General features: G+C 53.3%; 1 protein-coding gene across 16 annotated transcripts in view; it reads right to left on the bottom strand.

Annotated features, from left to right (window-relative positions):
• The window catches only part of DTNB (dystrobrevin beta), a 119,699-nt gene that overhangs the window by 88,542 nt on the left and 9,974 nt on the right, over window positions 1-21,183 (bottom strand). For all 16 annotated transcript variants that reach the window (XR_015802785.1, XR_015802778.1, XR_015802781.1 and 13 more), the window contains exons 3-9: window positions 19,905-19,972; window positions 18,622-18,702; window positions 16,024-16,237; window positions 13,783-13,868; window positions 9,305-9,459; window positions 5,938-6,043; window positions 3,598-3,764 (exon numbers count right to left, since the gene is read on the bottom strand). Coding sequence is in view for 8 of the 16 variants with exons in the window: in XM_088162633.1 (XP_088018759.1) it covers window positions 3,598-3,764; window positions 5,938-6,043; window positions 9,305-9,459; window positions 13,783-13,868; window positions 16,024-16,237; window positions 18,622-18,702; window positions 19,905-19,971 (876 nt within the window). In the remaining 8 variants the exon portion in view is untranslated. The remainder of the gene's footprint in view (window positions 1-3,597; window positions 3,765-5,937; window positions 6,044-9,304; window positions 9,460-13,782; window positions 13,869-16,023; window positions 16,238-18,621; window positions 18,703-19,904; window positions 19,973-21,183) is intronic.

The following is a 21,183-nucleotide window of genomic DNA, read 5'->3' as shown; positions in this document are numbered from 1 at the left end:
AAATCCCAGAATCAGCTTTCTGAGATCCCTTCTTCAGCAAACTCACAGCCTTTTCCATATCTACACCTAAAAGTGAAGGACACTCACCTTTTGCTCACATGTCAACCACTATTCAAATAAATGATTTCTGCTTCTTTCTCTTCCTTCATGGAATAATAAATTTCAAGTCAAAGGTTTGCCCTTAGTTACTGTGAGGGTTTAGGGAATCAAGAATTCTTCTAAACCCCCCCAGGGATGGGCACTGCAAAGCTCCCTGGGCAGCCCCTGCCAAGGCCTGAGCACCCTTTCCATGGAGAAATTGCTGCTGCTGTCCAAGCTGAGCCTGCCCTGGCCCAGCCTGAGGCCATTTGCCCTTGTCCTGTCCCTGTTCCCCCCCTGGCTGTCCCCTGCTGTCAGGGAGTTGTGCAGAGCCACAAGGTCCCCCCTGAGCCTCCTTTTCTCCAGGCTGAGCCCCTTTCCCAGCTCCCTCAGCCTCTCCTGGGGCTCCAGCCCCTGCCCAGCTCCGTTCCCTTCCCTGGACACCTCCAGCCCCTCCAGGGCTCTCCTGTCACGAGGGGCCCAGAGCTGCCCCCAGCACTGGAGGTGCCCCAGCAGTGCCAGCACAGGGGACAGGCACTGCCCTGGCCCTGCTGCCACCCCACAGCTGGCACAGCCCACGGGCCACTGGCCTCTGGCACACCTGGGCACACCTGGGCTCGTGCCCAGCTGCTGGCACAGCACCCCCAGGGCCTTTCCCAGCCTGCAGGGGCTGTGCCTGCCCTGCTGGCCCATTCCTGGGCTGTGCTGGCCCATTCCTGGGCTGTGCTGGCCCATTCTCACACTGTGCATGCCCTGTGCAGGAGCTGTCCCGCTGCAATTCCAATTCCAATCCCAATCCCATTTCTAATCCCAATCTCAATCCCAATCCCAATCCCATTTCAATCCCAATCCCATTCCCAATGCCATCCCAATGCCAATGCCATTCCCAATCCCAGGTCACTCAGGATCCCATGCAGGGCCAGCAGCTCCAGAGCCCCTAAATCCTGGGGGGCACTGAGGGGGAAATCATTCAAGATTTAGGAGGCAGGAAATGGGAAATCATTCAGGATTTAGGAGGCAGGAATGGGAAATCATTCAGGATTTAGGGGGCAGGAAATGGGAAATCATTCAGGATTTAGGGGGCAGGAATGGGAAATCATTCAAGATTTAGGAGGCAGGAAATGGGAAATCATTCAAGATTTAGGAGGCAGGAAATGGGAAATCATCCAGGATTTAGGGGGCAGGAAATGGGAAATCATCCAGGATTTAGGAGGCAGGAATGGGAAATAATTCAGGATTTAGGGGGCAGGGATGGGAAATCATTCAGGATTTAGGGGGCAGGAATGGGGAGGATGGAGCCCCAAAATCTCCCCAAGAGCTCAGAGAGCAGCTGGGGGATGGGAGGGGCTGCGTGTGCCCCAAATCCCATCATTATTAATAATAATTCCCATTATTAATAATAATTCCCATTATTTGGGCACAAATGCCAAATATTCCATCAGTGCCAGCAGGGCAGGGCCCTGAGCTGACAAAGCCCCCAGGTGAGAGCACAGGGACATGGGCAGGGATGTGCTGGACATTGGAATTCCCAGGAACAAAACCAGCCCAAAGCCAGCCCAGGCCCCTGCTGGGGCACCTGACCCCTCCCTCCACTGAAACCACAACTGAAACAGCCCAGAAGTGAAAAACTGGGAAGAGTTTCAAGGTTTTCACCCCTCCAAACAGGCCCCAAAGAGCTGTGGGTTCATGCATTATTAAAAATCATTTTTTACCTGAAGTTATCCATATAAATCATTATGGTTACAGATTTCAATATAGCTCATCACTATGTTATGAGATGGATAAATATAAAATATAGAAGTATATAAAATGTATTTATTATAAATATATTTATATACTTTATATATACCTATATCTATAAATATAACTATAAATATATAATAGATAATATATAATAGATAATATATAATAGATAATATCTCAGTATTATGTGTATCAAAAAATTATCAAAGGTACCTCAGAGTTTCAGGAAAAAGAAGCTGTAAGTATGTAAATAATAATCTATTAATATTTTGTATGAAAAATCCCAGCCTGGACTGATATGCATTTAAGGGAATAATAACCTCCTGTTAGCTGGGATTAAACATTCCAGAAGTTTTTTTACTCACAGAGTTATTAAAAGGACAAGAGAATTTTCCTTTGCCTCCCATCTCCTGCCTGGTATTCAGCCCAATTTTCTAAATTAAACAGTAATGCTATAATGGCTCTTTCCTACAAACTATTAATTATAATCCTCTCATCATCTGAACTTTTCTTTGAGTGAGTGAAAGGTTGGGCTTGATCTTTTGCCATAAAATAGGTTTTTCTCCATAAAATTGTCTGCTCTTCCTTGAGCTGTGATTATCATCCTGCCACCAAACTGCACAGATCATTTCTGTAATTCACACTTTTCCAGGCATGTATTTCCAACTGGCAGGAGAGTAAGAGAGAAATGCAGAATTGTCACAGTAATGATGTCTTTAAAGATTTAAAATAAAAGTCCTGCCCGAGCACAGAACTCCTGGGCACTGCTTTGGCTCTCTGGGAAAAGCAGGAATTAAACAAATCAGCAAAGATGTGGAGTTCCAGGATCCCTGGGGCTGGAAAAGCCCTCCAGGATCATCCAGTCCTGATCCTCACCTTGTCCCCAGCCCAGAGCACTGAGAGCCACAGCCAGGAATGCCCTGGAATTCCATCCTCCAGGGATGGGCACTGCAAACGTCCCTGGGCAGCTGTGCCAGGGCCCTCTGCCCCAGCCTGGAACATCCCAGGGCCTTGTGGGGACCCAGGGGCTGGACCAGGCACTCAGCCTTGCTAAACCCAGCCCAGGATCCATCCTGTCCTGTCCTGTCCTGTCCTGTCCTGTCCTGTCCCAGCATTTCCCATCCCAGCCCCTGGGGCTGCCCAGGAGCTCACCCAGGGTGGTTCCCTCCATGCCCAGAGCGTCCCTGCAGGTGTTGGACAGGACTGAGGCAGCCCTGAGCCCCCTGGTGCCATTCCCAGCTGGATGTTTCTCCATCCCAGGTTTATCCCAGCCAGGAATAAACAATAAACCCAGTCCAATCCCCCTGTCTACACCCCTTGGTGTTTGCATAACAGGAGAAAAGCCCCACAGAGCAGTTCTGCTCCAGACCCCGAACACCCCTGAGGGAATCAGCCCAGAGAGGCTGCTCCACACCCCTGACCCCGGGGGAACATCCCTGACCCAGGGGGGAACATCCCTGACCCAGGGGGGAACATCCCTGACCCAGGGGGGAACATCCCTGACCCAGGGGGGAACATCCCTGACCCAGGGGGAACATCCCTGACCCAGGAGGGAACATCCCTGACCCAGGGAAAACATCCCTGACCCAGGGAAAACATCCCTGACCCAGGAGGAATGTTTTTACCCAGAAGGAATGTTTTTGCCCAGGAGCAATGCCCTGACCCAGCAGGAATGCTCCTGCTCAGGTGAAATGCCCTAACCCAGGGATAATGTTCTTGTCCAGGAGGAATGCCCTGACCCAGGAGGAAAGTTTTCTGCCAGGAAGAAGCCCTTACCCACGAGGAGTGCTCCTTCATCTGGTGCTGGTTGCTGTGGGTGCCACTGGCGTGGCCCCTCCAGAAGCAGTTCTGGCACAGCTGGTAGTTGTGGCACTGCTGGCAGCGGTACCTGAAGCCCATCATGCTCTCACAGTGGCAGTACGAGCACTCCACGGGGTGGAAGACTTGCAGACAGGAGAAAAAAAAATAAATTTAAAACGTTTTTAAAGTGAATTTTTGGTAAACGTGGGACATCCCATTTCACTGGAGCTTCCAGACCACCCCAACACTCATTATTTGGGATTTGGAGGGCAGAGCAGGGAATGTGGGTTCCATGAACCCCCAGGTGAAGCTGCTGCTAACACAGCTCTTCCACCTGCCAGGCTCTCACTACATTCCTTCTTCAGAGGTGTCCCTCCCTGGGCACACTCAGAATTCCAGCCAGGCTCCATCACACCAGGTGCCTTTGGCTGGATCCTCCCTAAGGAGACCCCTGGGAGCAGAGTCACCTGCTCAGAATTGCTGTCCAAAGCCCCTCTCAGCCCTCACTCCTCCCCTCCACAGCTCCAGGGAGGAATTCCCAGTGTCCCTCTGAAGCTGAATCCACAGCACTCAGCCTGCCCTGACCTGCAGAGGCACCACCAGGGCTGGGCTAAAACGAACAGCAAGAAATGTTTCCTCCCTGTTCTAGCCAGGGATGGACAATCCTGCTCCACTGAACTCCTTGGGAGAACACAAAGAGGAACGTGAGCATGAGGGGCACGAGAGGAGCCCTCCCCATGGCCAAAGCATCCTGAAAAAGAGAACCAGGGAACAATTCCTGCCCAAGATCCCATCCAGCCCTGCCCTGGGGCACTGGCAGCCATTCCCTGTGTCCTGTCCCTCCAGGCCTTGTCCCCAGTCCCTCTCCAGGCCCTGCCAGGGGCTCTGAGCTCTCCCTGGATCCTTCTCCTCTCCAGGTGAGCACCCCCAGCTCTGCCAGCCTGGCTCCTGGCTGCCTCTGTGCAGAGATTGCTGCTGAGAAAAGGGAGCAGCCCAGAATGCAAACCCTGCTATCCTGATGTGGGAAGCAATAACAAAGCTGTGATAACACAAACAGGGACAGCACTCACTGTCCTGCCCAGGGCACGGCCCCAGATGATGCATCAGGACAAGACTGGAACAAGCAGCACCAGGGATTATTGGATCAGGGAGCAGCAAGATGGGAACAAAAGAGGTGGGAGCTGCTCTGGTTGCCTGCAGGGGATTCTGTTTTTTCTTGGTTTGGATTTTTTGTCTATTTTGATTTTTTGGGGTTTGTTTGCTTTTTGTTTGTAGTTTTTATTTTCTGATGTTGTTTTATTGCCATTTGTTTATGTTTGTTTGTGGTGGGGTTTTTTTTGTGGTATTTTTGTTTGGTTTCATTTTTCTGCAAGGGCCAGAGTTCAGCTCTGGATGGGAAAGATCCCAGTGAAGGGGAGCAGCCAACCTGGTCCCTTCCTGCTCCTGGCTGCTGCCAGGGAATGCCAGGATCAAATCAGGATCCCCTTTTCCCTGGAGTTCACCCAACATTTGAACCAGATCAACCTCCTCAGCTTCTGGGCACCATTTCCTATGGGACTTGACACCAAGAAATTGCCACCATCAAAATTAATTTAAAAATCCCAGGATCCCTGAGGCTGGAAAATCCCTCCCAGCCCATCCAGCCCAAGCTGTGCCTGATCCCCTCCTTGTCCCCAGCCCAGAGCTCTGAGTGCCACATCCAGGTGACACCTCCAGGGATGGGCACTGCAAAGCTCCCTGGGCAGCCCCTGCCAAGGCCTGAGCACCCTTTCCATGGAGAAATTGCTGCTGCTGTCCAAGCTGAGCCTGCCCTGGCCCAGCCTGAGGCCATTTGCCCTTGTCCTGTCCCTGTTCCCCCCCTGGCTGTCCCCTGCTGTCAGGGAGTTGTGCAGAGCCACAAGGTCCCCCCTGAGCCTCCTTTTCTCCAGGCTGAGCCCCTTTCCCAGCTCCCTCAGCCTCTCTGGGGCTCCAGGAACATTCAGACAATGGGATTTTTCTTCCTGTAACACTAAAACCCAGGGGCTTGCACAGTTCACACACAGCCAGCCCCCACCCCACATTGCCAGGACACCACGAGCCCAACCCTGCAGCCCCTGGGACAGCACTGGGGGAGAGGGGGGACAGCACTGGGAGAGAAGGGGGGGACAGCACTGGGAGAGGGGGGACAGCACAGGGGGAGAAGGGGGGACAGCACTGGGGGAGGAGGGGGGACAGCACTGGTGCAGGCACGAGGTGCTGGTTACATGAGCAAGGACAGAACATTTCCAGGTGTGAGCAAAGCCCTGCTCTGCTCCCACAGGAGAAAACTGCATTTACCATTTTCAACGTGGGCCAGTCTGTGCATGAGGGGCAGCCACACAAGGCACTGGGGGGGAGGATCAGCCATCAGCGTGTCCAGGAACATGTTCAGCATCACCTTCTTCTGCAGGGAGAGCACAGGGAGCTGGCTCAGAGAAAAAACATCCATTTCACACCTTGGCATGCAGGGTGGGAGCAGGGCTGAGCATCCTATCCCAGCTGTTAAAATCCAGCTGGGGCAGTGCTCTGTATCTTTTCCACAGCTGTTGGGAGGATGAGGATTGGACAGGGAGCTCTCACAGATGTGTGTGTGTAACAGAAACACCTGTGAGTGCAGAATCTGAAGAAGGAATAGAAATGACAGCAAGTTGTGATAGAAAAGAAAAGAATTGCTGAGCCAGTCTGACTGGGTAACTAAGAAGGCAAAGGGGAAAATGAATTGGAAGGGGCTTTTATGACTCAGAGCAGAGGATAAATCCACCTCAAACAAAAAGATGTTTTTATCAACCAAAAAGATTTTCACAAACAAAAATGCCATGTTGCAGGTAGAAAGAAAGGCTCAAAAATTTCCATTGCAAGAAAACTGAAATACACCTTCTAGCTTAAACTGTGACACACTGACCTTTGGTGACTGGAAAATAGGAACATGACTATGGAAATGTCAGTAGTTATGATGGGCTAGAGGTAATAGTGAAGGTATTGATTGGCTGTCATGTTTTAAGATGCTCTGCAATGAAAAGTAAATAAAGCATTGTAAGCAGAACTAGAGTGGCTTCAGACAAACCCACAGCTGTGGGCTGGGCTCATTTGGATACAGTGAACAGCATTTTAAATAATAAATAAATTGCTGCATCATTTGGATACAATGAATGGCATTTTAAATAATAAATAAATTTCTGTATCATTTGGATACAATGAATGGCATTTTAAAGAGCCAGTCTGGAGCCCACATCCCTCGTTTGGGCTCTTACACACAGCCCATCCTCCCCACAGGAGATCTCTGCTGTTCACGTTCCATCTGTTCACCCAGCTGTGGCAGTGATCCTGATCTCTGTGGGGATCTCTGCTGTTCATGTTCCAGCTGTTCACCCAGCTGTGGCAGTGATCCTGATCTCTGTGGGGATCTCTGCTGTTCATGTTCCAGCTGTTCACCCAGCTGTGGCAGTGATCCTGATCTCTGTGGGGATCTCTGCTGTTCATGTTCCAGCTGTTCACCCAGCTGTGGCAGTGATCCTGATCTCTGTGGGGATCTCTGCTGTTCATGTTCCAGCTGTTCACCCAGCTGTTGCAGTGTTCTTTATCTTGCCCACAGCCCATCCTCCCTCCAGGAGATCTCTCCTGTTCATGGCCATGCAGTCCCAGGGCAGGGCTGATCAAATTCCATCATCCCATTGGGAGATGCTCCAGCCAGGGCAGGAGCCGAGCATTTCCTACCCAGATCAAAGGGGAGATTTGGAACAGCAGAGCAGCCTTTTCCCACTGGATCCCAGAGGAAAACCAGAGCCTTGCACATCATCCCTGCAGCTTTGGAGGAAAACTGCACCTTGTGCAGGAGCCCTGCTCCAGCAGAACCACATCTGGCACTGCAGGAGGATGCAGCCACCATGGAATGGGACTGCACCAACCCTGACTGACAGGGGCAGCTGGGATTCTCACTCTGCCCCTGCTCTGGGTTTGTTCTCTGCAATACTGCATTGCTATTGGAATTTTCCCAGTAAAGAACTGTTATTCCTATTCCCATAGCTTTGCCTGAGAGCTCCTTAATTTCAAAATTCCAATAATCTGGAGGGAGGGGTTTACATTGTCCATCAAGAGGACAATGCCTCCCTTAGCCAACACCTGTCTGCCAAACCAGGACAGGACTGCAAGGGCTTCTCCAGCCTTGAAACTTCTCTGGGACACAACTTGTGCTCCCCAGGAATATTCCCTGTCCTCTCACAGCCATGGACTCCCGGACAAATCCCCCCCAGTGCCACCCCTGCCATGGCAGGGACACCTCCCAGTGTGCCAGGAATGTCCAGCCTGGCCTTGGGCACTGCCAGGGATCCAGGGGCAGCCACAGCTGCTCTGGGCACCCTGTGCCAGCCCTGCCCACCCTGCCAGGGAGGAATTCCTGCCCAATACCAAATGGAAATCTGGAGCCCCATTGATCCTGAAATCAAAAGCTGTTTCCTACTGTGTCATATTCCAAACATGCTAATTGCTAATTAACTTCTATTTAGTCACTATAAATTTTACATCAAATGCTGCACAAACCTTTCTTCTGGAGCATCATCATGCCCAGAGTCTAAACATTTAATTTTAGGCCTAAGATCAATCAAGTTCATGTTTACAGTTGATTTAAGGATTAGTTGTATTATTTACATTACCTCAATGAGAAACAAATCATTGAACAATTAAAATACAACTGCAGTGGAATTAAAAATAACCTGGTGCACAGAAGGTGTTTATTTTGAACAGATCCTGGCAGTGATTTGTTGACACTAATTGCCTTAACACAGAGAAAAAGCTTTGACAAACGAGGGCAAACAGTGAAAATGGCCATGGTTTGTGTTTTGGGAAAGAACTGAGCCACTGCTGCTGTTGTGATGGGGAAAGGGGGGCCCTCCAGGGGGGACAGGACACAAAATCCTTTATGGCTTCTTTAGGGCTGTTTCCAAGGGCCTGGGTTGTGCAGGGAACCTCAGAGCCCCCCAGCCCCAACAGCCTGGGAATCCCAAACCCTAAATCCCGAATTCTAAATCCCAAATCCTGAATCCCAAATTCTAAATCCCAAATCCTGAATCCCAAATTCTAAATCCCAAATCTCAAATCCTGAATCCCAAACCCCAAACTCAAATCCCAAACCCCAAACCCCTGAATCCCAAATCCCACACCCCAAATCTGAAATCCTGAATCCCAAAACCCAACCCCACACCCCAAACACAAACCCCATACCCCAGATCCCACACCTCAAACCTCAAATCCCAAACCCTTCCCCAAACCCCAATTCCAAACACAAACCCCAAACCCCACACTGTGAACCCCAATCCCAAATCCTGAATCCCAAACCCCAATCCCCAAACCTTGAATCCCAAACCCCACACCCCAATCCCAAACCCCAAACCCCACACCCTGAACCCCAATCCCAAATCCTGAATCCCAAAACCCCAATCCCACACCCCAAATCCTGAATCCCAAACCCCAATCCCACACCCCAAATCCTGAATCCCAAACCCCAATCCCACACCCCAAATCCTGAATCCCAAACCCCACACCCCAATCACAAACCCCAAAGCCTACACCCTGAATCCCAAACCCCAATCCCCACACGCCAAACCCCAAAGCCTACACCCCAAACCCTGAATCCCACACCCCAATCCCAATCCCACAGCCCAGTCCCCACCTGGTGCGGGAAGCAGGAGCGCAGCGCGTTCTCGCTGTAGCCGAACGAGGGCCCCTCGAACACGGCCGTGGGCAGCCTGAGCACCTCCCGCAGCAGCTGATCAAACCTGGGGAACTGCAGCAGCCCCGCGGGATCTGAGATCTGAGAGAAAAGGTCTGTAAGAAAATACAACGAAACCCCAGTAAATAAAATAAAACACAAGAAAAGAAAAGAAAAGAGAGAGCAGAGAAGAGAAGGCCGCTAACTGTGGGCTCAGTGGGGGCACGGCCCTGCCCGTCCCTCGGCACCCCCGGGGCTCTCTGTGCTCTGATTTTCTGCTCAGTGCTGCCTCACAGGACTGAGCACTGCAAGAATCCCCAAGAGTCTCCATTGCTCCTTTCCCGGAGGAAAGCTCCTGACAATGGGGAGCAGAATTCCACAGGGACACACCCTGAGCCTACAGAAACCTGTGGTCACTGCACTGCGAAGAGAGAGAAAGGACAGCAACACACACGGAGCTCTTTGGGGAAAAAAGGCCAATTTATTGTACAGCCAGCCCGGATTTAAAGTGTGTCAGTGCAGCCAGGACAGAACAGGAGCTCATTGGACAATTGGGACAAACATCCTTGGGACAGCACCTCAGGATGTGTCCCACGGGAAAGACACCAGGGGTTAATGTTGGTGATGAATTCCACTCTGTTTGTCACCATGTTGTCACCCTGGGAGACTCCTCCCTAACTGAAGCTGCAGTCAGCTTGTCAGCCTGGGAATGGAGCTGAGAGTCAGGAGAAATCCAGGCCTGGAGAGAATTCCCAAGCTGTGATTGCCCAGCTCTGTCAATGTGTGTGTCCACAGAAACCCCACAGAGGAGGCTCCAGGATTGAGGATCAGTTGTGACAGTGCCAGAGGCAAAGCTGGCAGAGCTCTGGGGAAACGTGCCCAGAGAGGGCAGGGGGGTGGCAGGGGCACAGAATTCCAGGGTTGTAGGCACTGGAAAATCCCTCCCAGCCCATCCAGCCCAAGCTGTGCCTGATCCCCTCCTTGTCCCCAGCCCAGAGCTCTGAGTGCCACATCCAGGTGACACCTCCAGGGATGGGCACTGCAAAGCTCCCTGGGCAGCCCCTGCCAAGGCCTGAGCACCCTTTCCATGGAGAAATTCCTGCTGCTGTTGGACCCGAGGGCAGTGCCCTCAGCCCCAGGGGAATCTGATCCCATTGTGGATGTGAGGCCTTGGGCAGGAATTGTTCCCTGGCAGGGTGGGCAGGGCTGGATGGGATCTTGGGCAGGAATTGTTCCCTGGCAGGGTGGGCAGGGCTGGCACAGGGTGCCCAGAGCAGCTGTGGCTGCCCCTGGATCCCTGGCAGTGCCCAAGGCCAGGCTGGACATTCCTGGCACACTGGGAGGTGTCCCTGCCATGGCAGGGGTGACAGCACAGAGGGGCTGAGCAGAGGTTCCTGATGTCTGTAAGGATGGGGGGACAGGAGGGGGTGCTGCAGGTGTCCCCCCTCCTGTCCCTGCTCCTCTCTGAGCCTCAGGGGTCCCTGATCCCCCCCAGCTCCACTCCCCCAAGCCCAGCTCTGGTGTCCCAGCCAAGGCAAGTCCCAGAGGCAGGGATGCAGAGATGGATGTCCCAGGAGACAGAACTGGGATCCCAAAGCTCCCAGAAAAGGGATCCCTGAAACAGCCCTGGGAGTGCCCTGTGCTCCCTACACGGAGCTTTCACCAATGGCAGCAAGAATCCCCCAAAATGAGGCAGAGCCCAGATCTCCCCAGCAGCACTGAACCCTCTGCTGCTATTTCAGGCACCATCAGCAACTCAACATCAAAAAGCTGATGCTGCCAGAAAATAACCTTCATTTCAGTGATCAAAACCAGCTTCAGGAAAAAAAGACACTTCCAGAAAGGCATGGAGGAAAAAACCTGGAGAATTTACCCCAATTTGCTGAAAGAATGAGCTCAGGAAGAAGCCTGCAATGCCTTAGTTAGGAGGGAGAAAGGTACCTGGAGTTTGTGTCACTGACTAAACAGAGCAGCCTGAACTGAAGGTTTCTTGAATAATGAGAAATAAAATATATGTTATAAAATTAAATGTATTAGCCTATAAAATAAATTGCATTAGGAGAAATGGGAGGAAAAAGAAAAAAATTAAAATAGAAATTATATATTTAAAAAAATGTATAAAAATAAATAAAAAGTAGAATTAAATAGAAAAATAAGCCAGGCAGAAAAATTAGGCTTAATTTGGAAATGTGGAAAAGAAGTCAGGATGAAAATGTACCACAACATGATAAGAGTGAGAACAACTGAAATTGGAGAGGCAAAATTCCAGAATCCTAATCCACTGTGGAGCAGAATCCCTGCAGAAGTGGCCCCTGCACAGGAGCTGCAATGGACCTGGCAAGGTGGGGTGGGGAGGACACCACAGGGACACAACAATTGTGTTTAAAATGGGCTGAAACCTCCTGGCTGTGCCCAGGTGTGCTCAGGTGAGCTGAGCCAAGTGATCCCAAAGAGAGAGGAATGAAAGGTTTGGAAATCAACTCAAAAGGAGAGAGAACAGCCCAGGCTGTGCCAAGGGTAAATTAAAACCCCTCCCAACCCCACCAAGGTTTGTCTGGCAGTTTAAAAAGTGGGTTTGTTGTCAAAGTGGGGAACTTCCACATGGAGAATTAGCAGGGAAAATGGAAATGATAAAAAGCAGGATGTAATTAAATCCTTTCCAAGGGCAATCCTGGTGCCAGGATGAGAGGGAACAGCCTGAGGCTGTGCCAGGCTGGACAGCAGGAGGAATTCCTGCATGGAAAGGGTGCTCAGGCCTTGGAGGGGTGCCAGGAAGGGCTGGATGTGGCACTCAGAGCTCTGGGCTGGGGACAAGGAGGGGATCAGTGGCAGGGTGGAGTGGATGGGCTGGGAGGGATTTTCCAGCCTCAGGGATCCTGAGATTCCTGCCTTGCTCAGCTCCACAAGGAGAGCACATCCCAAGAAACTGCAGAGCCAGGGAAAGGCCCCACTGAAGCTGCCCCAGCCCATCCCATGGGCACAGGGACACTCCCAGGACATGGAACTGTCCCCAGCAAGGACAGAGCCCAAGGTGCCACCATTCCCACAGAGCATGGGATGAGAAAACACGGAAAACACAACAGCCAGCATTCCCAGAGAGCCTCCAGCCTGCTCGGGGCAGGGAGCTGGGCTGGGATCCTTCTGGACAACGACATTTGGGGGGGAAGTGGGTCAGTGACCTGGGAGATGTGGGAAGGAAAGGGGGAAACCAAAGCAGCACAGAATAAAGCTCAGAAGAAACCAAGAAACAGCTGAGGCTGAGAGATCAGGAGCTGCTCCTCCCCAGAGCAGATCAGGGACACCAGGAGCTGCTCCTTCCCAGAGGGGATCAGGGACATCAGGAGGTTGCTCCTGCCCCTCCCCAGAGCAGATGGCTCAGGCAGGCACATCCTGGCACGTTCCTCCCTCCCTGGGCACCCAGCAGCCTTGGATGGACGTGCCTGCAGGAGCAGAGAGGGCTGAGGGTGTTTCATACCCACCACATCCTCGGGGACACTGAGAGCAGAATTGGGCTCTGCTTCTCCATCTGGCACTGCTCATTCCAGTGGCTGCCCTGGGTGCCTGTCCTGGAAGGGGAAGGAGCAGCTGTGTGGGGAAGGGGCAGCTGTGTGGGGAAGGGGCAGCTGTGTGGGGAAGGAGAAGCTGTGTGGGGAAGGAGAAGCTGTTTGCAATTCCCCATCTTGCTCAGGATTTTACAGAACACTCTTGGAGCAGCAGTTTTATCTCCAGGCTGAGGAATCCTGCTCTGTGTCCTCGTCCAGCAGGATTTGGGGCTGGGATTGTGGGTCAGATCCCACAGCCCACAGACCCCAGAACTGCTGGACACGGGTGAGGAACCTGCTCAGAGGGGAAAGGAACTGAGCCCAGGAGTCAGCAGGGGGACAGAAGGGACAGGGCTGGGGGCAGCCTGGGACAGTGGCAGGTGTCCCATGGCACTGGATGGGCCCTGAGGTCCCTTTCCCCTCAAACCATCTGGGATTCTACCTCAGAAGCTGGAATGACACAGAGAGAAGGTGCAGACAGCCTCAGGGGAAGCACAAGATTCACAGGAGACTCCAACACCCTCAAAGCAGGGAAATGGTGGCAACTGGGACATTCCCACTGGAAAATCAGCCAGGTTCTCCATTTAAAGAAGTGCCCAAGAGCTCAAACTAAAGAAATGGCCTTGGGGAGCCTCCTCAGTCCTGGGCTGGGGATCAACAGGAGCTGGAACATGGAACAAAACATCCCTGGAGGTGGCACTGAAAGTGGGGATGGGGCACAGCTTGGACTGGATGGGCTCAGAGGGATTGTCCCACCTTAATGACTCTGGAATTCTGGGATTTACAGCTCCAGGTACAGATGACAGAATCAGCAAAAACAAAGCCTCCAGAGGTGAACACAACAAAGGCAGGAGGGGAAGCAGCCCCTAAAGGCTGGGATTCCTCAGCAGTACTCACATCTCAGCTTGTCCAGGATCTTCCCCCCACACATGGTGGCCAGCATGGCTTTCACTGAGAACACGGTCAGCTTCCCATGGCCCTCACTGCAGGGAGAAGAGAATGGGTGAGAACCCCTGGGAATTCCACAGGGAATGGAAACAAAACCCCCCAGTGCTGAGGGAACCAGGAATAATGGGAATAACAACAATAATCACCTCCAGTCACTGCTACCAGCATTTCATAACTGGAACTAAATGTGCTGCACAGGGAATTGGGACTGGCATGGGGAAAGCACAGGATGAGTGTGGGGAGAAAACCAGAACTGTCCTGAAGGGCATCTCTGAGAGCTGGAGAGGGGATTTGGACAAGGGCCTGGAGGGACAGGGAATGGTTTGGGTGGGAAGGGACCCAAATCCCCCCCAGTGCCACCCCTGCCATGGCACGGACACCTCCCAGTGTGCCAGGAATGTCCAGCCTGGCCTTGGGCACTGCCAGGGATCCAGGGGCAGCCAGGATTCTGGGATTATACTTGCCAGGGGAATGTTAAAGGTTCTGATGCTGCCAGCAGCAGCTCAGGGAGAACTCTGTGCATCCCAGCAGCCCAGGGATGAAATCCCAGCAGCCCAGGGGTGCAATCCCAAAAGCCCAGGGGTGCAATCCCAAAAGCCCAGGGGTGCAATCCCAGCAGCACCCAGCCAGCCCAGGGGTGCAATCCCAGCATGGATGGAATTGCAGCTCTGTTATGAAGCCCCTGCCTGCCGTGCTGCTGAGCTCCTGGAGAGGGAGCCTCGGGCCTGCTCTGCTCTCCCACATCACAGCTCCCGGCACGGGGAGGCACAGAGCAGCTGCTGCACCGTGCTGGGATCCCGGGGCTGGGCTGGGCTGGGCTGGGATCCCGGGGCTGGGCTGGCCTGGCCGGGATCCCGGGGCTGGGATCCCGGGGCTGGGATCCTGGGGCTGGGATCCTGGGGCTGGGCTGGGATCCCGGGGCTGGGCTGGCCTGGCCGGGATCCCGGGGCTGGGATCCCGGGGCTGGGATCCTGGGGCTGGGCTGGGATCCCGGGGCTGGGCTGGGATCCCGGGGCTGGGATCCTGGGGCTGGGCTGGGATCCCGGGGCTGGGATCCTGGGGCTGGGCTGAGCTGGGATCCCGGGGCTGGGCTGGGCTGGGATCCCGGGGCTGGGATCCTGGGGCTGGGATCCCAGGGCTGGGCTGGGCTGGGATCCCGGGGCTGGGATCCTGGGGCTGGGCTGGGATCCCGGGGCTGGGCTGGGCTGGGATCCTGGGGCTGGGATCCTGGGGCTGGGCTGGGATCCTCACAAGGCAGAGCTCACAGGGCTGGGGGACAGTGGGGAACAAAAACCAATCTCTAATAAAGAACAAAACCAAATAATAAAGAACAAAACCAACCACTAACTAAAGCCTCCTCTAAACATGACCATTCCTGGGTTTCAATCCTGTATTTTTCATGTGAGCTGTGTGAGAATAACCAAACCCTGAGCCAGGCCTTACAACTAATTTCAAACCAGGACTGGACAGAAATTGCCCTGGCTCTGCTGGCACAGGGCCTGCTCTGAGCTTGGTGCTGGTTTTATTGTCCTCAAGCCTGGGCTCAAGGGACACAGCCAGCTTCTGTCTGGTGGCAGTAAGGACTTGTCCCAGCAGGAGAGGATCAAACGTGGACGTGACAAACACGACTGTGTGCCACACTCAGTGCTGGGCACTGCCCTGAGTGAATCCCTCCCTGGGGCAGGAGCAGAACCTGATCCCACAGGAAAAAAACACTGGAGAAAGGCAAAAGCAAAGGTCAGAAATGCAAGCACAGCAAAGGAGCTGCAGCTGCTGCTCAGAGCACACAGGGACAGAGCAAAGCCTGAGACAGGCTGGGACACAAACACAGAACTCGGCTCAGGGACAGGCCTGGACAGAGCCTGGGCCACAAATGAGACTCAGCTCCATGGCTCAGGACACAGGGGCTGCAAACCCACTGTGCAAACAAGGCTGAGGCTAAAATGGGGGTTTTGAGCAAGGTTCAACAAAGCACGATCAGTTTTCAACCTCAGGAGCTCCCAGCACAGCCCAACCCAATCCCAGCACAGCCCAACCCAATCCCAGCTCAGTCTAACCCCAGTCCCAGCTCAGTCTAACCCCAGTCCCAGCTCAGTCCAGGGCTCCCAGCAGCCCCAGGTGCCCTCAGAAGAGCTGTGCTCCCCCAGGCCCTCCCCCTGCTGAGGCCCAGCTGCCAGGGGCAGTACTGGCCTGTCACATGCTGCAATGATGAAGTTGAGCAGCAGGCTGATGGACTGCTCCACGCTGATCTGGTGGGTGGAGGGGAGGCGCTTGTTGAGCTGGTAGTAGATGGAGGAGATGATGGTTTCCAGGCGGGACACGTTGATCTCGGTGCTGTGATCCAAAGTGTTAAGGCCATTGTCCCGGAAGGCTTCGATCATATTCCAGATATCGACAAGGTGAACTGGAAACAAAGGGAAAACAATTGCCCTGTGTCCTGCGAGGCATGCAAGCCCTCTGTGTGACACTGCCTGTGAGGAGGGACAGCTCTGCTTTGGCACGACAGCCCTGGCCTGGGGTACACTGCCAAAATGTGCCCAAAGTCTGCATGGTATCAACATCTGTTCACCCAGCTGGGCAGTGATCCTGATCTCTGTGGGGATCTCTGCTGTTCATGTTCCAGCTGTTCACCCAGCTGGGGCAGTGATCCTGATCTCTGTGGGGATCTCTGCTGTTCATGTTCCAGCTGTTCACCCAGCTGTGGCAGTGATCCTGATCTCTGTGGGGATCTCTGCTGTTCATGTTCCAGCTGTTCACCCAGCTGTTGCAGTGACCCTGATCTCTGTGGGGATCTCTGCTGTTCATGTTCCAGCTGTTCACCCAGCTGTTGCAGTGTTCTTTCTCTTCCCCACAGCCCATCCTCCCTCCAGGAGATCTCTCCTGTTCATGGCCATGCAGTCCCAGGGCAGGGCTGATCAAATTCCATCATCCCATTGGGAGATGCTCCAGCCAGGGCAGGAGCCGAGCATTTCCTACCCAGATCAAAGGGGAGATTTGGAATAGCAGAGCAGCCTTTTCCCACTGGATCCCAGAGGAAAACCAGAGCCTTGCACATCATCCCTGCAGCTTTGGAGGAAAACTGCACCTTGTGCAGGAGCCCTGCTCCAGCAGAACCACATCTGTCACTGCAGGAGGATGCAGCCACCATGGAATGGGACTGCACCAACCCTGACTGACTGACAGGGGCACCTTGGATTCTGACTGGCAGTGGTTTTCTTCTGTACTATTGCATGTATTTTATTTTTACTTTTTTTTCTTATTAAATTGTATTTCTGACCTGGAGTCTCACTGGTTTTGCTTTCAAACCAGTACAAGCCCCTGTGCACAAAGTGAGAGGCTGAGCTGACCCTCACAGCTCCCAGAGGGACACAGCTGTGCCCAGATGTGCCTTTCACTGCACCTTCAGCACCTGGCTGTGTCAGGAACAGCTCCTGGAGGAGCAGAGCCCTCCCCTCTGAGCATGCAGGGCTTTAGCCAGCAGCCAGAATTCCTCCCTGGCAGGGTGGGCAGGGCTGGCACAGGGTGCCCAGAGCAGCTGTGGCTGCCCCTGGATCCCTGGCAGTGCCCAAGGCCAGGCTGGACATTCCTGGCACACTGGGAGGTGTCCCTGCCATGGCAGGGGTGGGAGGGGAGGGGATTTAAGGTCCCTTCCCAAACCTCTCTGGGATCTCCTGATTCTCTAAACCCACCACAAAGTGTTGACAGTAACTCTGAACAGCCTCGTGCTGACTCCTGGAGTATTGAAGGGGGAACTGGATGTTCCAGTCAAACTCTGACTGTTTCCAGTTGATCCAGTTCCCAAACCCAGAGTTAATGTTTTATAAACACAGCTCTGGGGCTCCACAGCATTGCCCTAAACTTGCCTGCTCGATCTAAGGAGTGTTAACAACGTGCACAAATCCTCCTCCAAACCACACTAAGTGATGTGCACGGCCACATTAAACAATATTCTGAAATATTTCCAAGCCTGAAGGTTTGCAGGAGCGTGGAGAAGACATCTAAGGATCAGCAGCCACCCAAAGTGAACTGAGCCAGCAGCCAGAGCAGGGCCGTGCTGACATTCCCTGCTGGATGTCCCCACAGAAGGCTCTGCACTCAGGCTGAGGAAGAGGAGCCTGCCTTTCTCCTCCTGGCCTGATCCTCCTCCTCTTCCTCACCTCTTCTCCTGCCTCTTCCTCTTCATCCTCCACCGTTCTAGCCTCCTCCTCCTCTTCCTCCTTACCCCTTTTCTCCTGGCCTCCTCTTCCTCGTCCTCAGCCCCCTCAGCAGTTCCTGGCCCTGGGATGAGGGATCTCCTCCCCCCATTATCCTGCTCTGCTCTTTGCTGTGTGCAGCTCAGCTGGGGGAGGCCACAAAGTGCATCCTGCTCACCTGGAGCTCACCTGGGGCTCACCTGGGCCCTGGGAGGTGTCACAGGGCAGAGCCCAGGGCAGAGAAGGGGAGAAGCTGCCCTGCCCTGAGCTCTCCATGGTCACTGATGTCACACATGTCCCCACAGGGACAGCTCCAGGCAGGGATGTCCCTGTGCCCCCTGGGGTGCCCTCACACAGCTTCAGACCATCCACACCAGCTCTGGGGGCAGCCAAACACCACGGCTGGCCCTGCACTCCACATGTCGGGATTGAAAGAATAACCGTGAAGGTGTCCCGGGCATGCAGGGCTGCCTGTTTAACTCGTGTGCATGGAGTGTGAGCTGTGAGCCCAAAGGGCAGCTGGCAGGGCTGGGCCCTGCACAGGGGCTGGGGCAGTGTGTGCAGCAGCCATGCAGGGCAGCACAGCAGCACTCACGGTTGCATCTCTTCTGCACGAAGCGCAGCTTGCAGGCCGTTCTGTACGTGGAGAGCCGGATCACATCGAAGTTCTGGGCTCCTGCAACACAAACAGCCCTGGGCTTGGCCCCCTGCAACAGCCCCCACAGCTGAGAGCAGCACTGGGAACAGGCTCCAGTGTGCCCCACACACATCCCCAGCCCAGCACGGGCCTGTGCTCAGCTGGGACCCCGCCTGCAGAGCCCAAACCCCAACAGCAGCACAGAGCCCAGAGGAGGCACCCAGGGCATCAGAGGGATGGGGCAGCTCTGCTGGGAGAAAAGGCTGAGAGAATTGGGATTGGTCACCTGGAGAAGGGAAGGCTCTGGGGTGAATAACTGGGACCTTCCAGGACCTGAAGGGGCTGAAAGGAAATATGGAGAGAGACTGGGGACAAGGACAGGACACAGGGAATGGCTGCCAGTGCCCCAGGGCAGGGCTGGATGGGATCTTGGGCAGGAATTGTTCCCTGGCAGGGTGGGCAGGGCTGGCACAGGGTGCCCAGAGCAGCTGTGGCTGCCCCTGGATCCCTGGCAGTGCCCAAGGCCAGGCTGGACATTCCTGGCACACTGGGAGGTGTCCCTGCCATGGCAGGGGTGGCACTGGGGGGGATTTGGGTCCCTTTCCCACCCAGAGCACCCCCTGATTCCATAACAATGCAGCTCTGGAAACAAACCAGTAGAAATGTGCAGTTTTACATCCCTCAGTGTGTAACTGGAATTAAGGACATGCTGGCCCAACCCAGGAATTCCCTGCAGCCCCGAGTCCTTGCAGGGCAGCAGGACAATGTCATGTCCTGCAAACACAAATCCTTAACTCTTCCTTTCCAGAGGACAATCCTGCACAAATCAGCCCCAAACCATTTCTCGAGTCACACCAGCATTGCAGGGCCTTTCTTTATCTCTTTTTAGGGCCAAAGGTGCTCTGTGTGTGCTGTCATTATTCATTTAAATAGTTGCCCACAAACCTGAGACATTGGAATAGATGGGAGATGTGAACATTCCCTAGGGAATTCCCCCAAACCCTGGGATCAGTGACCTTCCCAGGCCATTTCTAAATGGGACAAATGAACATTTATAAGGGATAAGTGACCCTCCCAGGCAGTTTTGACTATCCTTGTCCCCCTGACAGCCCCCAGGAGCACCCTGGATGATTTTCCCTGCATGGGGCCCGTGGGACAGGACAGGATGATCTGGTGCAGCTGCCACAGGGAAGCTCTGAGTGAGGAATAAATGACATTATGTCTCCAGATTTCCTACTTACTCATTTCCATGAACAGCTGCCTCTTCTCTGCCATGGTCCTCCTCCTCTTCCCACTCTCCTCAATCATTCTGGAGACAGAAATGGCAAACACTGCTCGTGTTACAATTCCTGCCACAAGAGCAGCTTGCAGTGAGTAGCAGGATTCTGTCCCTCAGTGGGAACAGGCAGGTTCTGTGTGGGGACTGGGGATTCCAGGACACACAGACACACAGACAGACACACAGACAGACAGACAGCTTTCCTCATCATCCCATTCACACACACTCCTCAGCCTTGTTAACACCTTCCAAGGCAGGGCACAGCACAGGAAACGTTTACTCTGAACACCTCAACTGCTTTGCTTTGAAAAGCTCAGAGCTGCATTAACACAGCAGAAATATCCTGTATAACACAGTAATAAATCCTGTATAATATTATAATAAAGAATTCCTCTGTGTTCCAAGGGGTTTTGTTTGCAAACCACAGAGTGAGTCAGGAGCAGCTGAGCCCAGAGAAGGGGAGATGCTCCATGATTTGGGGGTCAGGCCATTCCCTTCCCTGGCTCACAGGGCTTAGTGACCCCCCTTCCCTGCAGCATCACAGAATCCAGCTTGGAAAAAACCTCCCAGGATTCGTGGGGATGCTGCCTTTAAACAAAACTTGTTAAAATTCACTTAACTTTGAACCTGAGGTCAAATGGGATTTGTCAGGGGAGGGAAGAACTTCAAATGAATTAAGTTGGAAATAAAAAGTTTGGTGACAAGGGCCTCCCTTTCCCAGGAAAACAGATTTTAGAAGAGTGACAGGAGCAGGGAGGAGATTGTAGCCAAGGTAAGGGGGCACAGGGACAGCACAGCAGCTCTCAGGGCTTATTGCACTACAGAGTCCTAAAAGATGCCAAATTTCAGTCCACTGCAGCAAAAAAAAGGCAAGGTAATCCACCATCAGTGCAAAATTTAATTTACAGTTCAATTAATAATTACATTGTTCTCTGGTTACCAAATTCACCAGCTTAAAAAACATTAAATATAGGTTTTATGTGTCTAAGTCCCAAAAAAAGACAAAAATCCCAAATGGTTCTACAGCTCCATGCAGACCTACAGGAGGCAGCTGGCTCAGCCCAGGCTGCAGAGCCTGAAGAGGCAGAGGGAAAGGGCACAAGGATGGGGCACCAGGAACGTGCCCTGGCACTCCCACACTCCCTGAGGAGCAGTCCCTGGGCATTTCCCCTTTTCCTGCTGGATCCCACAGCTTGGAGCCCACCAAAGCCTTGCTCCTCTTCAGAAATGAAAAGAGGCCC

The sequence above is a fragment of the Sturnus vulgaris genome, chromosome 3 (genome assembly GCF_052056855.1).
Source record: "Sturnus vulgaris isolate bStuVul1 chromosome 3, bStuVul1.hap1, whole genome shotgun sequence".
Classification (NCBI taxonomy): Eukaryota; Metazoa; Chordata; class Aves; order Passeriformes; family Sturnidae; genus Sturnus; species Sturnus vulgaris.
The sequence above is the reverse complement of the archived record's forward strand: the minus strand, read 5'-3'. Positions and strand labels throughout refer to the sequence as shown.